Here is a 16,854-nt window from a genome sequence, read left to right on the forward strand (position 1 = left end):
CAGCAGGGCGGCGCGGCCGGGCCCCGCCAGCCGGGCAAGGCAAAACTGATCTCGGGCAGGGCACCGGGAAAGCTGCGGCAAAGATAGCAAATGCAAAAACTCCTGCAGGGAGATTTCTGTGTGGACACACATCAACAACTTCTTCACCTTCTGCTTAAGCTCCTTTCCGGAAACTAGTCCAATTTTCATTTTAAATGTTTGAGGCCGAGCCCACGAAGTGCTTAACCAAGTAGCTATTGCTAAATATATAAGTAGTTCCACTTGTGCTCAGGCTTTGCCAGAGCGAAGCCTTATTTCCTGAAAACGAGCTCAGCTGCTGGCGTTAGAGCTCACTGAATACAGCTCCTACGGCTTTTCCTGCCCCTTCACAGCAGCCTTTCTGCTTCCCAAAGCTCTTTAAACTAGCAAGCACATCTACAGCTTGTCCACTGTAAAGTACCTGACCCTCACCACGTCTCTAGAGAGCAGCTCAGCGGTACGCGGGGAGGGGACCCAGCTGCACGCCGATACGCTCACGGGCGTGCGCCGGCGCAGCCGAAGTAGCATCTGACCAATGATTTCCTCACCAACACCAACACCTCGCCTTCAGAACCAGTATGGTGGCTATGTTTCCTTAGGGGGAAAAAGGCATGTAATGCCTTTTGTGGAGGTATTATGTGTATGTACGTGAAGTAGCATATTTCTTCTTAATAAAGATGGGAAAAATCCTCTTTCTAACTTTCCTGTATATCCAGAAAGCAAGGTTAAACACAAGGACACATGTAGTTCCCATTAGAAGATGATAAACTTCTCCCAAAAGAACTAAAGCTGTGCTCTTGAACCAGAGGGCACAGCTTTATCTGCTCTTATGTAGCTGCTTTTTTAATACTGTCAAAAATGGGATCTTAAGTCATAAACTAAGGAAACCGAAGCGGGCAGCTGCCGTTCCCACGTGCTGCTGCCGGGCAAGGTGTCCGGGGCGCTGGGCTGAGAGCTGGCTGAAGGCTACCCAGCCGCTCGAACGTTTCTTTCGCTTCCTGCTGGAGCCGATCCCCATCTTCTAAGACTAAACAAATACCCTTTGATTCCACCCTAGTTATACACCTTGATAGACTTATTTGGCAAGATTATAAAGAAATACAAAGATCGGTTAAATTAATTTCTTTTGTATAATTTCAGTGCTCACAATGGCAGAATTTTTTTTACGTAAGACTGTATTGGCTTCATGGTTAGAGACCTCTATATGTAGTGACAGATACAAAGAAAAGATGTTTTTTCTTCTTTTTCTAATTCACTTAAAGCTTTGGGGGTTGCCTAAGCATATAGTGCTGCATCAAAATCCTGCTGTGTTTGCAGCGTATTATTTTCATAAGAAGTCCAGGTGTAAAAGCAGCTGTTTTGGTAGTGCACACAGTCTAAATCCAAACTGAAACTTGGGGAGCAAGGAAGGATGTGTCCTTGCCATTCAAAATAGAAAGAAAAGCTCACGTGTAAGGTGGAGAGCTGTGAGTCCAAAGGTGTGCTGCCAGGGGACTTAGTTACAGAAGACAAGCAGACAATCGGGTCCTGTACCTCTGTATTTACTTTTTAAACACTGCAGTTAGTTTTTCTAACTTTAATGATAGGCTGATTAAAGTATTTTGTTAATCTGTTTTGCAGAAGCAGCGAGTTACTTTTTATCTGATTTCAATCCTTTACAAAAGTCAGCTAGATTTTTCAGGAGTGTAAAAAGAAACCAGATTACTAATTTTCATTGAATAACAGATAAGAATGCACTTATCACTGAACCTGGGGATTTTTGTCTCTGAAAGCACTATCTGGAATAGATCTGGCTGTATGCTTTTAAGGGCAGAGTCCTGATTGTTCCAGCAGAGCAGACAGAGTTACTGTAAGCGTGTGCAAAGCTGCAGCATTTCCTTGGATGCAGGATCCTGAGAAGTCTCCACTGAAATCTGTAACATATTCATAAATCAGCTGCCTTCCTCCTTAATGCTGAAAAATGGGATTGACTTTTGCTGGAAACTCAGTAGGTGAGGATGGGGGAGTGATAAGAAAGGCTTTATCAGTATAAGAACATGAGTGTGATATTGTAGTATCACAGTGTTTACAGATATTAAGTCTACTTCCAGCTATCACTTTTTCTGTGGACTCTGGGCTTGGTCTTCATGGTTTTCCTATATATGAACCAGAACTGAATGAGCGTGCCGTGATCACGGACACAACTTCTGTACTTCCAAGTATTTCCTTTAGGAGGCAAAGTGGAAACTAAAAACAAGGACAAGTGTTTGAAAACAGGTTAAGCTTGTCTTGGCTGTTAATTTGCCTTAATTGTTTTAGCTTTAAGAGTTAAGATTAAGTTGTAAAGCAGGTTGAATTTGAATCTTTATGCAAAGGTGGCAAAAGGCATCTGTCATTGGGGTGGGGACTAGTAGCTTCCATGGTGAAGCTCCTGCGTTGTATCTGGGTTTCTGCATTCACTGATCGCTCAGAAAGGGCAGGTTAAAACAAACCCTGTGCACACGTCTCACATGAGTAAATCACCCTTTCATGTAAACGACTCTCCACAGGTCGCCTGTTTCAAAACTGCTTTGCACGGTCTTTTTGAAAAATTACTACTTACTGGAAACGTTCAGAGTGATGCACAAAAATCAACAGCAAGTGATATCATAGATGCGTATCTGGAGAATGAAAGTATGTCCTTAGATAACTACGTTCAGAGTATTTATAATAGTTTTGAGATGGGTTTTGCTTAACCTCTCCTGTGGGCCAGCTAGACAGTTTCAGATGGTCCCAGGTCCTGGGAACCCCCCAGAAGATCCAGGATACTTTGGTGTCCTTGCACAAGTCTCCAAGTGAGCATCAGGAATCTTAACTTTAAGACAAAGCAGCATGACTTTTTAGTTAAGACCTGGTTAGGAAAATACCTCACCTGATTCTAAACACATCCTTTCTGGAGATGTTTGAGAGCCAGATCCTCCCACCCATTCCCAAACCTCACAGGTTTGTAGCATAAGCACACTGCAGACCTTGGAGTCCAGACCAGGCATGACTTTGCTGGTCATTTCTACTGCCACAGAGGAAATTAAAATGGCTTCTAGCTGAATTCTTTCTGAATTTGAATTTGAAAGGACTTTTGTGCCAATTAACACCAGCCTTCAACATCACTCGGTTGTGTCTTTTCACACACAGCAAAGCTTCTTCCTCTCTCCTTGTCTGGACTGCACTACCTGCAAATCAGCCAGCAGCGTGTACATAGCTAATACTGAAACGACTGCAGACAGGTCACCTGGCTGTGAAAGCATTTGAGTACATCCTTAACCCCAAATACGTCTGTAGGTTGTTGTTATTACTATTATTAGCGTCTGAGGCAAATTCAGGAAAAACACGGTTAAGAAATCCTATTCAAAAGGAAGAGTACTGAATGCTTACGGCTTGCCCCGGCTGGGAATCGTGTGCCTGAAACGGAGACTCACTGATTCGCGTTGGTGTCTGACACTCACCATCGATGCCTTCCACGGACAGCTGGAGGCCAAGATTGTGTTGGGGATTCACCACCCAGTGATTACTGGTTGCAGTAATGTCAAACACCAGCCACCCTTCTTCTGCGGCCCAGATTGTTCGAGAGTCGAGCAGGAACAAATCGGAATCCCTGAAAAAAAGCAGCACAGTTCCCAGTTGCCCAGGCTTCCCACTGGCGTCCCTACAGGCATTCATCCACGGGCCGTACGCAGGACACTTGGTCGGCCTTTCAGCAACAGGCAGATTACGCCGGGGCTGGGCTGGCGGGCTTCGCCGCCTAATCGCCTTCAGATGAAGCACTTTTCTTCCCTTTAAAAAAGGGAGGATGGGTTGAAGCAGAGTTGAGGTGGTTTTGGGTTACTTTGCTCTTCCAGTTAACCTTAGAGCTGCTGATGCAACTTCAGGAAAAACTCTTGCCAGGCACAGATTTGCAAAATTATTGTTTGCATATGCAAACTGGGTAATTGGGCAGACAATGCTGCTCATTATCCTTTCCACACATAATTTCCTGGCTTTTATGCATAATTGTAGCGCTGGTGCAAGCCAGCTGGAACACTGGTGTGCATATATTAACATATGTAATGGTTTTTAAAATTTGTTCGTCTGAGGTTACAGATAATTGATTGAGGCAATAACCCTCTGCACAGTCGCAGGTCTGCATTACTTTGGGTGGCAATTTTCTTTCAATTCATTGCGTAATTTTTTAAAATGCCACCGCTGAGTTATTCTAGTTGAAGAACTCGTACCAGAAAATGCGAAAGAGACGAAATAGAAAAATTTCATGCATCTGAAAAAGGTGAAATCATTCTGGATGCACAAAACATTTCCTGGCAAATTTCTGTAAAATGAAAATTTGAGAAAACACAGGTTCTGTAAAGGAAGGAATCTTCTCTTATCAGAATTTAAGAAAGAGATAAAACTTGGAAAGAAATAGTGAAAACATGGGATAGTGGTGCAGTTACTTTATAAAAAACAACTTTACAAGAAGAACAAAGAAACGCAGTGGAAGTGTCTAGACAAGTCCCGTAAGAGCTGCTTTTGTACTTACAGTGCACAAACATGATAACTTGTTTAAGTGTAATTATATCCTTTTGAATGAAGAAATATGCTTGGAAAGCCCTTTAATCATGTCCTCAAAGCTTAAAGAAGGCCTTATTAATTTTGTTACTATTGATTTGTCAGTGCAAATATATATATTTAACTTGGTTTACGCAATGCCTCTTGTTTGCATGAAATATCAAGTGATCAAAACTGAATCTGAGAAGTGCTGTTGGCGTAGAGGCTTTTGTCTCGTAGCTTTTAGTGATTCTTTTCCTTGCGAGGTACCATGAAATTAGAGGCTTTTGTCCCACACAGCTGACTCAAAAGAGAAATGGAGTTTTATTGCAGTGTTTTTACTATCTAGCTTTCCTTTCAACCTTTGTGGGCCGGGGCGTACAAGAGATGATGGCTTTCCTCCGTGAGCTAATGGATGCCACCGCCTCTGGCTCTGTGCTGGCTTACGTGAAATTAAAACCTCTGAAATTAGTTCCCCCAGAGCACGCGAGCACGTGGCCCAGCGTGCGCAACAGGAGGATTCCGTCGTCCCCGCGCCGTGCCGTCGCCCTTTGATACAACGCGGCCGAATACGTAGGCGCAGCCAGTGCTGCGGGCTGGAGCTGCGTGTGGCAGCCTGAGGGAAAGCAGTGGCTTCTGCGTCTGCCCGGTTCAGAACGGGAAGGCGAGGTCTGAGGCTTGCAAGAGACGTTTTGCCGGCGTGGGATTGTGACAGTTGCAATCCCTGCCTTCGCCCAGCACGGCCCTGCCACGGAGGAAGGCGCGGGAGAGGGAGGTTTGCTTTCTTTTAAACAAAGTTTTGGTTTGTGGAAGAAATCCTGCGTCAGAATTGACCTTGCTGCGAGACTGTCTTGCTAACACCTAGGGGGGATCCTATGGGGAGTGTTTTGGCGGCTGTTTGGGCAGCCAACGACGCGGCTCAGGAAGGGGCCGTGGCGCAGCGATGGAGAGCCTCAAGCCAGGTGTTGGGAGCTGCTCTCTGAAGCTCTGTCAGCTTTGGGCGCATCTAGGACAGCAGAAGATAAACAGTGCGGATAACCCCCTCCCTCCACATACACGTTAGTTACAGGAATGTGAGATGCTTGAACTCTAACCGGGGGACAACTTTCCTGGGGTTTCATCCCCACCCAGAAGCAATGGCCCTGTGCCCGCTGCGCATGACGCAGCCGCATGGACACCTCCCGCCCTTCCCTGTTTACGACGCGCTGAACAAAACGCGTCCCAGAGGAGCCGGGGACGAGGGAGTAGTACGGATTGGCCCGTTCCAATGGCTGAGTCCAAGTTTCCAGAAGTAAAGGGTTTTTATATTCACATACTGCATCATTTAAGCGTGGCCCCTGACTGGAACTCATGATTCACACAAGGTTTAGTTAATAGGCACTTGGCTTGCTTGGTTTTCTCCCTTGTACTTTACAGGTTGAAGATAATAGCAATAATGATAACTTTTTTAGTTTTAGCTACTGCTCAACTGCAGTATTACTCAGAAAAACCAGCCTTTAAGCTTCCCATGCTGACATGATGCAATCAGGGTAACCAGACAACATGAGGCATCAAGTACCAGGGTGAGTCAGTCTGGGAAATTGTATAATGTGTTTGTTTTCCTGTAGTTACAGCAATGTGCAAACAATAGGCCTGGAGGGGAAGCCCGAAGTGAGAGAGATCAAAGGGACCCACTAAAGGGAAATGTCCTTCCCACACACACTTGGAACACTTGGACCCAAAAAGGCCCCATGTCAGATGCTCTCTGGAGAAGTTCAAGCACTCCTGGATTAGTACTTTCCACTCTGGCCCACCAGCAGCAGTCAGGGATGGGACGCACAACCTGACTGGTGTTGCAAGCAGAGGTTCCTGAGATTGTGGCGCATGTTCCAATGAAAAGAAACCTCTTGTTCTTTTAAAAAGAACAACTTCCCTTTAAGTGAAATGCCTTGCCCTCCAAAGACTTATGGCAAACAGCGTTAAATCACTAGCTAATAGACAGCAAGCCCTTTAGACATCATTGTTGGACAAGACATAATAAACATGGCAAAGAAATGTTATTCTGCTTGGACTTAAAATTTGCTCTGAGGGCTCCCATCTATTGAGTTGTCATATGACATAGTGCTAGTTAAGTTTAATGCGGCTGGTTTGGGTTTTAGGTTTGAGATAACGATCTAAGCACAAGGGGAAAAGGTTTCTAGTGCACATCTCACCCTCTGGTGCCTTACCTACCAACTGGATGCATATTTAGAGCATTCCTGGAGCAATGTGAATAATGGCTTTGCAACCAGGAGGCAGAAAAGCACTTTGGTTCCTTGTCCCTGAATTCAATCCCTTCATTTGAGAACTTCAGAGCATGTGAGAAACTGTACTGAACCTCCTACCAGACCAAGAGATAGGAAGAGGCACATGATCCTCATTTTACAGAAAATTAAGCTGGGACATGGAAATGTTAATGTCTAGATTAGAGTTACATAAATGATGAAGTCTGGATCCAGACCACAAGTATGTTTTGTTGAGACCACATCAAAATGGCTCAGCGTTCAAAGTACTTACATCAGCGGGAGTGTCAAAGCTTTTAGCAATGATAAAACTCAGGGCTTTCAGCTCAGTTTTCTCAAGCACCAGGCTGTTGATGGAGCCTAAGATGAGGACAGGAGGTTGGCACTTTTCTACTGATTGCTTTGGTAGTATCTGGTGCTGGATGCCAGAAAGGAGAGGCACCTCCTGTTAGAAACACTCCCAAGAATTTGTCTACAGGTCATAGAACTGCTGTGTGGTCTATGAAATTTCCTTAGTAAACTTGGTGTTTTCTAGAATCAAGGATGACTAACACATATTGCAAAGTGAGGGTGGCTGAGGAGGATGCATGTGAGATTGTGTCTGGAAAGCAGCTGGAGTTAATGGAGGTGGAAGGGCTGAAGCTGCCAAAGGGCTGTGTGTGACCAGGGATGTGGAGGGCGGGTGCCATGAGTGGGGTAAGGAAGGGAATCACAGGGGATTAATGGAAGAGAAAAGGACTGGAAGAAGTGAGGTTTGTGGGGGTGAGTGGAGAAATAAGAGGAGACAAAATACAGAAGAGACGAGTAGGAATATTCTGAAAGGAAACAGGGAAGAAGAGAGTTGCCACATTGCAACGTGGTAATTCTAAGAAAAGAAAAAGGTTTAACAACCAAGAAGCTCCATGAAAATAGTATGTATGGGTTCTTTGCCTTTTGCTGGGGTATTTTTTCAGCCTCTAGGATGCCCTTGGGTTTCCAGCCATAAACACTAGAAACGTATCCAAAAACCAGAAGTGCAGCATCTCTCCTAATCACCTGCCTCGATGAGTTGGGGCATGAGAAAGAACACAACACGGACTAACAAGAGAGACTCAGAGAAAATATGAGAGTTGGCAATTCTGCAATAGCAAGGGAGAATGGGAGAGAAAACTCTGCATTTATAAACTATAATGCTATAAGGTCTATACTGCTCTAGGGTAGCCCTCTTACCAAACAGCACCTGCTTTTGCGTCCGTTTTCTTCCCTCACCTTCCCCGTCCCCCTTGCCAGCTCTGTTACGTCAAGCTGCTGGTTGACGAGTGGTAATAAACGCTAATGAGCACTTCCAAATGGGATAAAAATGAATGGGAGGAAGGACAGGCAGCGGCAGAGACGGTGACTCTCAGCAGCCTTCCCTGCATCGCAAGAGGAGCCGATCTCTGTGACCTGCTGGCACTCTGGGCTGTGGGCAGGCTTGGAGCCCTGGCCTCCCCGGCTGTGTGCTGGCAGCAGCCAGCCCAGGGCCACTGCCAGCAGGTCCTGCCGTCCCCTGCCTGCGCCCAGCTGCTCTGCCAGCCCAGAGGGCACGCCGAGGGGCACGGCGGCTGCACTGCTCTGATCCCTGCCTGCTCGTTTGAGGAATTACAGATCTAGCGGTGTTTTAAATAAGAACCATACCGCAACACCTTGCAACGGACTTTGAAAGGCTTTACAAATAAGGGTCAACCCTCCCGGCTTCTGTTTTAAAGTGGGAAATGCTTGAGGCACGGACACGTTAAATGTCACATTGACTCAGCAGGTAAACCACAGCCACTAAGCCGGGAGCATGATCCTACCCTCTTGACGGCTCCTCCAAGCCCAGGGAGGCTGTCTGGGCCACAGGCATGGTGCACGACAGCAAGTTTACTCCCGGGCAGCCCAAGGACAGAGCTGGCGCGGGGGGATAGGGGCAATTCACGTCCAGGTTTGAGCCGGTGGAGGGAGGAGAAGGCAGAAAGGGCATCCTGGGAGGGCGAGAGGAGATCTGGGGTTAGAAAACATCTGTTTGGATTAAAAAACTGCAGTATCCAGATTCCAGTTTGCTTGGTGTCATTGCTTAAAGTCAGCTGCAGCTGTCCAAAGACAAGCTTAGGAAAATATTTTTCAGACTTTCCTACTTCGAGAGGGCCCCAGGATCTCCCTGGGCCTCTCCCTGGCACGTTTGCAACACCCTCTGTGCACAGACCTGACGCAGCCCTCCTCCCACACCTCCCCTTCCCCGCACGCCCAGGATCCCCTGCTCGGTCGTCCCTCTCCCTCCCCGCTGACCAAACCCTCCCCATGCTCCCGAAGAGCAGCTGCCGGCCAAGCGCAGCCTGGGGTCTCCTCTGGGTGACGGGACGGCCACAGCGGGGAGGACGGGTTGCTGGAGGTGGTTTCCAAGGACTGGTCTGAAAACTAGCGAAACAGATCTGTGTAAATTGTGGTGGATCTGAGGAGAAATTAAATTAACTTTAAAATTTCAGAAGATTCTTAATTCTGTTTTGCGTGCCTCTAGTAGCCGTGTTCCCTTTCCTATGTGGTGGTTGAGAAGGGTAAGCTCTACGTTTCAAAGACTGATTAAAAGTGGCAATGCGAGTTTGTTACGGAGAGATGCGACATGTTTCCTAAATATGAAGCCTCTTGTAAAAGCAGTGCTGAGAGAAATGAGGTTATATACATATCTCCGACACTTTATATACAGCTGTTTCTGTTCAGCAGTGAATCGCTGTTCATTAGTGCATCACTTAGCTGAGCAAGAGCCCACTGGGGTGTGCAAAATGCCTCCTGCAGCTACCCAAGTGTCTGTGAAGAGCTGTGCCTTGCGAAGTGAGTTCAGGATTTGTCAGAGGTTTTGCAGGCTGCAGTGGCTTTTAGGAATGGACTGAAAGAGTTAACTAGATGCAGCTCTGCTCTTGGAGAACTACAGGATCTCCATGCTAAAGTTCCCTTGCTACTGTGCCCAAGAGCATGTCGGGATGAGCGCAGTTATCAACTGATTTGCAGATAAGTCACAAAAAAAATCACAGCTATTCTCAGTACCTGTCTAGACGCTATTAGTACTTGCAGATACTGTCATGGCGCTTGGGCACAATATTAAAACAAACTCTCCCCTTTGCTGCACCATCCCTAGAACGATCACGCTGCTATTTAAAAAAGGTCCAAAAAGAAGGCACATCTGCTTCGCGGGTTGGGTGGGCCTAAGCCTTTCTTAGTTACTAGAATTACATGTTTCAACCCACAACATGGAAAGAGACTCCAATGAATGGGAGAAAGGGGTCTGGAGAGCGGCTCAGGTTTGATCGGGTGCAGAAGTGGTGTAGTTTGAAACACAAACTAAAGCGTTCCAGCTGCAAGTCAAACCCAGGAATGCATCATGCAAGATCTTATTTTTCTGTAGGGCTGGTAACATGAGCATTCAAATCATTCACTGCCTTTGAAGCCTGTGAAATCCATAATGACCACAAAGTGAACATGTAGCAACTACATTTCAATTACCAAAGGCTGGTCAAGTACCTGGCTTTATTCTCTCCAGTAACAAAACTCCCATCGACTTCAAAGGGGCTGGGATTTACTCCACAGTGCAAGTGCTGGGTCCAGTGAAATTGGAGATGTAACTCTGGGACGAGGTATTTTAGCTTCTGAAGGTGCAGATAGATGGGCAGGATTGAGCTCTGATGTTGAGAGGAGCTGTACAATCTGCATTTTCCCTGCAGCTTCAGGATAATAAATTGAGGATGGTGGCCCAACTGATAATGTGCCCCAGAAATGCACAGGTACTTTTTGAAAATACACAAGGTTAATATCAATTGCGATAGGAGTTAGGTATCGAACCTGCTTAGCTGCCATTAGAAATCCCACTACGTGATTGTGCGTCTCTTCAGCAGTTAAGTCCCTTTGAAATTCTTGCTTTGGCCATTGCTTACAAAAACAGCAGAGTCTGAGGGTAATGGATATTTCTTTTGCAAAGTAGTTTACAAACTATTTCATGATTCCACTGTAAAAGTATCGAAGATCGTTATTCTCAGGCTCGTATCCACAAGCTTTATTTTGACATGTTTCCTGATGGGTGCCCGAGATAAATGACCTTCAACACCTTGTAGCAAGCCTCGTGCCCTGTGATGTCTGCTCCCTCGCACTGGAATCTGCTTTGCTTTCCCGCAGCACCCAGGAGGGAGGAGAGGGAGGCTGGAGCAGCACCTGGCTCCCTGACGGCAACCTTTGGTTCCCACTAGCAGGGTTTGTGACCACAAACAGGGACTTGATGTCCTGCTGCTCAGCACCCTTCTCAAGCCTGTCACTGGCTTTATAAAACTCTTTCCCAGGCTTTTCGGTGAGTGAACCATGAAGACCAGACAGAAGTTGGACGTGAGTCACTGGACTTTAAGTTATGCACAGGAAAGCTTTGAGACATGTTATATTAGTCAAGACATCAACTGTTTTCGCAGTGTTTATGATATCAGGAACATTTTTGTTCATGAATGTACTTGTTTGCTTAAAGTGAATAATTGATGCTTTGTGCCTAAAGAATGCTGTACATGCCTTTTTATAAGGGAGATGTTGCCAGTTTGAAAAGTTCACCTTGCAATGAATTCATAGATTTGGAAAGGCCAGGAAGAATATTTGATCATTTAGTCTGTTTCCCTATAAACACCTGTAATAATATCCTCAGTCTGACAGAGAGATAATTTCTATTAGTTGAAGTCCAGAGAGGCATCCCGTCTGCTACAAAGGACGGGGCTGGGCTCTCCATTTTTACTGCCACGCTTGTTCGGCGTCTATCTGCCCACAACTGAGCAGGCGGATGGAGGAGAGCTTCCATCCTTTGTTCAGATGTCGGTGCTATTGAGGGGCAGGATTTCAGAAATAGTCTGCTGTGGTTGCAGCTCTTTGTCTGGGACTTATGCCTGTATTTTTCACCGGCAGTAAGTTGCAGACAAGAGATGTTGCTGGGTAGATACGTGCCAACCTGTCTGAACTTGTAAAGCAAGTCATTAATTGTTGAACTGCTAGTACTTATGGTTTATTTGAACTGAGGGTACACCATCATAACCCTCCAAACTGGAGGCTCATCTGAGGTTTAACTGAAAATCAAGCCTTCAGCACATCCAATGGTCTCTTCACCCTCAAAGGAAAAAATCACCAGTCAATCTCAGCTTGGGCTTTCCAGCTTCTGTGCCTTGGTGCACTCAGGAGGTGCACGTTGCAGGGGGGGCACAGGCCAGGAAAATACCTGGTGTTTCAGATCCCAAAAGGCAATTCCAGCAATCTGCTGGGAGATCCCACTGCTCTTGTATGATCATAAGAGCACAGGGAGAGGGAAAACCATTTGGGTTTGTGTTGGCCATCGTACCTGCCGTGCTCTAGGGAGAGGAATCTACAAAGCCAAACGCGAGCAAAGGTTTTCTTGCCTGCGTGGGGGGGAGGGTTTGGCTTTGTTTTGCTCTTGTTGCTAACAACGTCAGATGGGTCTGACTTTCCAGCCCGCTCAGGATGAGACAAACAGCCAAGGAAGCATCAAAGTGAATGGGTGTTTTTTGATCAACATTGGAGAGAGTTTGTTTTCTTTCTCCACTTGCCCAGTGACACACTGACTTGGATGACTGGTCTGTGACAGAGCCGGATGGAAAATGTCAGTGGAAAAATGCAGAAAAAAAGCAAATATTTTTACAAATGTTAGGGACAATATTTTTACCTTTGGTCAATCCAAACCAATAGGAATATTTTTTCAGGACAAACTGTTCAAAACTCACTGTTGCCTGTGCCAAAATGTATGCAAAGGGTGAATATGCATGAACACTCATTAAAAAGTGTTCCTGTGGTGAATATGACGCAGTAAAATTGCATCTAATCTTGTAGCTGGAACATCTGTATAATTAGCAAGATTCCTCACCTTTTCCAGCCAGTGGTTCATGTATACGCCTGCCCTTTGCATACATGTTTTCCTTTAGGAATAAGAATTTGTGAAGGAGACAGTTTGCAGAAACACTGGATGCTCCGAGCAGTTGCATACCCATAACTATCCCCGGTGGGTACCTCGCAGCCCTCTCTAAACATAGTTTTAACAAACCTGTGGATGTATCATCTTAAAATTAAGATAATAAATGTCATCCTAACTCTGTCAGTAAGTTTCCTCCTAGTGGGCACCTACCTCGCTAATCAGGACCTGCAGGAGAACTTCCCTGGCATCTGATGAGGTAGGACATTTGCTCCAAGAACCGTTTTCTGGCCATTCCCTAATGCCCTGGCGTGCTGGCGAGGGCCCCTTCATCTGCCAGCGCACGTCTTCTGTCTGCTCTTCCCAACAGCGAAAAGACACCCCTGCAGGCTTGTACCTATATGAACTACTCAAGAAATACAGCAAAGGGAGGCTTCTATCTCTGGAAGGGCCTAAGATGGAATAAACTTAAATGCTTGTAGTAAGCAGGACATCTAATGGGCCCTATGCACATCTGTGGCTTGTTGCCTTCTCCTTTAAGAAAGCCTGGTTAAAATCTATAGTTTGAGTTACCATTGTTTGATAAAAATAGATTAATATTAGCATAGTCCTCACACCCTGCAAATATTTGTGTCATTAGAAATGCCAAGAGAACCATGAGTTTTGACCCATAAAATTGGAATTTCAGATGTGGAAGAAAACACACCAGTAGTTAAATACTTTTTACCATACGGCAAAGCCAGTAGAAATTCCCACCATTTAAAAACATTGATAAGGTTTTCTGTCATATTTTAATGGATCAAAAAATGCAAAACATTTTTTTCTGCATTTTTATTAGCTCTTATAAAAATATAAAGCCCCCCTTTTAAATCCCTAGTGCTTCTCTTTTCATAAACCTAAATTAGCGCTGTAGTATTATTACCCCATATTTATTAGCCCTAGAGAATAACTTCTGACTAGCATGTGACTGTAAATACCGTTCATCTAAATAAGTGCAATCTCACTTTTTTACATGTAAAAGAAACATGTGCAAATGAAACTAAGTGCCTTTGATAAATGGTTTGGGATTGCTGATTAATTGGAACTGAAAACAGATGAGAAAATTGAACATATGTTCTTATTCAAGTTCCCTGGAGGATTTGTCAGGGAGCTTGGCATACATTAATAATTGCTTGGAATGGATTTAATAGCTCATCTTGTAGTTTTGCACACACAAAACAATCAGTCAATATAAAAAGCATGGTGTCATCTGTCTTTGTTAATTAGGGATCCTGAACGCCTTCGGTAATAAAGTCTAGTAATTAAGCTACAATTAGGAAGGAAGCATTCGGATGTGGGATTGCCACCTCAGGATCCATAAGCGGCAGGAGGAAGAGCTCAGGCCTTCCAGAAACCTTGAAATACTCTGAGTTTCTGATCTCTTCCTGCGCCAGCACACAGCAAGGCTTGTTTGTTCCTCAGCTACCGGCGGCTCCCAGGGACAGGAGCGCCGGGGACACGGGGACGCTCCTTGGGGCACGCGGAGGCGCAGGGCACCTTCTCCCCGCGCCCTCGGTGGCCGGGCAGACGTGGCAGCTGCGTGCTGACTGCACCGGCACTGCGATTTTGCTGTACGACCCTGATGCCCCACTCGTCAGGCACGTTTGATGGCACCGGTATTTCTAAAAGTATCGGACATAACTTTTTGAAGGAATGTACTGAGCTTGCGCTTTCATGGGGGTTTGCCTGTGGGTCACTCACCTTCCCGGGTGCTCCTGGAGTACCTGGTAGACACTAATCTGGAACGTTTCGTTATCGAAGCGTTCGCGGATGTAATCCTTATATATTCTGAACTCGGCAGCCGTCACTGCTTCCCCCTCTGGGATTCTGGAGAGATCAAACCTGAACTCTCGGTAGTGGCAGCGCTGATGGTGAAACTCTCTGTCATGCTCCACTGAAACAGAAAAACAGCCCATTAGCCACCTGCTTTGTTCCCTTTCCCCTCGCCATCAAACAAGCTTGCGAGTTGCCACAACAGAAGAGGGCAAGAATATCTGATTACAGCATCTCATGCTGTTGTTTGGTTCATTAAACGTAGGAAATACATGACTCTATCTAGGCTATTATAAGCATATATGTGTTTATCGGACTCTCTTTGAAACAGTTTTACAGCTGGCTGGTACAGGGTGTGGGTGACCGTTGTGTTTTAATGATTTTTGGCAGCTTCATGCTTGAGAAGTGACTCTGGACATTTGCCACTGATAACGACCAAGCTGCTGCGGGAAGGAGCTGAAAGAAACAGATGGGGCTTTTCAGGAGTGCTGGTTCTTGGCCTGACCCTGCTTCTGAAAATTACACACGCACTCACACACCCGCACACATATATACACAAATTCCAGTCCTTGAGGCTTTTCATGCCAACGACCCACATTCAGTGCCAGCTGAATTCATCACAGATTCACAGCCTTGCTCCAAAGGGCCAAAGCTTTCATTTCTAAGCATCTTTAGTGATCAGGGCTGTGATGCAAACGTTCAAAATGAGGACTTTTTCCAACTCCCAACTCTGACTGTGAAATAACAAGAAGTGCCAGAGTCCCCCCAAGACAGTGTACCCCACCGAGTGAAGGTCTGCCTGTCGTCTGACGGACAGCTGATGGTCTCGTGTAACACTGCTCGTGGAGACCGAAGCCAAGGGTCAGTGAAGTGAGGAAACAGAGATTTTGAGACTGTCCTCCAGCATGGGGGAAGAGAGGTGTCAGTGCCCCAGGCCAGCACATGAAGCGAAGTCGCCCTTCTTGGAACAAATTCCAAATTAAATAGACAAGTCGGACAAAGGGAAATGGGGAAACAGAGGTATAAGGGATGAACTGGCTCGCCAGAGGTCACACTGCGTGACATTTTAAGAGCAGAGGCTTGAACCAGGGACTTCCCGTATGTCCCAGTCCCATCGTCTGTCCACTTGACCTCCCTGCAGCTCGACTGCACAATTCAAGTAGTTAGCTCTGAGATTTTCTTGGCAAAGAATGTGTGTCTTTCTACAGGCCTGATTCTCTTCTGGCAGCAGTAAATCCATTGTGTAAATCCATTGACTTAAATGGAATTACTCCTGAAAAAGAGAAGTTTCAAGCCCGAGTCTGGACAGTGCTATTCAAGTCCACAGCGCTGCACGGTACGATTGTCTATCGGCACCGGCGGGGCCTCCCCTGCGGCAGGGACGGGGCGCGGGGAGCCCCTGGGAACCGGGCTGCGTCCGAGCGCTTCCACAGAGCAGGTTCTGCGCTGCTTTGCTGGCCAAGCGTCGGCAGCTGGCCATGGGCTCTTCCTCCTCTCGCACATTACTTCTGCAAGGAGCCCAGGGCTCGCCATTTGCCACTGTATGATTGCTGTTCAGGGAAATACTTCAGAGCTCTTACTAATAGCTGAGATTCATCTTAGAGGAGTTTTTTAGGTATGAAACCCCTAAACTTTTCAAGACAACGACGATTAAGTTCAGCAAATGGTTTTATATGTTGAGCAGTCTTTGCATGTGCTGAATGAACGATGTCATACTTGCGCGTCTAGCTATAACATCTCGTACAGCCTCAGGAAGATCACTCAGTCTCCCATACCCTGGAGTGGGGGAATATTGTGAATATTCACCAGTGTTTGTAAAACACTTGGCAGGCTAAAACTGCCCCGTAAGTGCTAGCAACACTATTAAATGTGCCTCAATCCCTTTCCTCCGAAGTATTCTCAGCAGAATGAGGTATAAAGAGCATGACTTCAGTCTCAAAGGAATTTGTCTGCGCCTAAATTATAGAGGGGAGGAAAAAATATTTTAATATGGAATAGCTCCTTTAACCACAACTATAGAAGAATGAATATAATGTTGTGTGGTTTTAGTTACATTACGGATAACATCACCAGCAGGGTGTATTATAGAGAGGTCTAGCAGTAGGATGTACCAACACGATTTGCTTCCAAAGATGTGGGAAGGCTGAATTTTCAAAGGAAGGTGGGTGCACCTTTTCAGTGTACATATGTGATGACAACTACATCGGCCAACACCAGTCTTTGGCTGCGCTTCATACACAAAGTCTGACAACAAACACATGAAGATGAAACTTTTTTGGGCGCTGCTAGAGT

General features: G+C 45.9%; 1 protein-coding gene across 1 annotated transcript; it reads right to left on the reverse strand.

Moving 5' to 3' along the window:
* Positions 1-3,479: 3,479 nt before the first annotated feature.
* On the reverse strand, positions 3,480-14,683 carry LOC104618037 (bone morphogenetic protein 7-like; the record flags this gene model as incomplete). The annotated part of the gene is made up of 2 exons (XM_010283522.1): positions 3,480-3,628; positions 14,491-14,683. Coding segments are annotated over 2 exons (342 nt in total), but the record flags the coding sequence as incomplete, so codon positions are not given.
* Positions 14,684-16,854: the final 2,171 nt, after the last annotated feature.

The sequence above is a fragment of the Phaethon lepturus genome, unplaced genomic scaffold, assembly GCF_000687285.1.
Source record: "Phaethon lepturus isolate BGI_N335 unplaced genomic scaffold, ASM68728v1 scaffold52483, whole genome shotgun sequence".
In the NCBI taxonomy this organism is placed as follows: Eukaryota; Metazoa; Chordata; class Aves; order Phaethontiformes; family Phaethontidae; genus Phaethon; species Phaethon lepturus.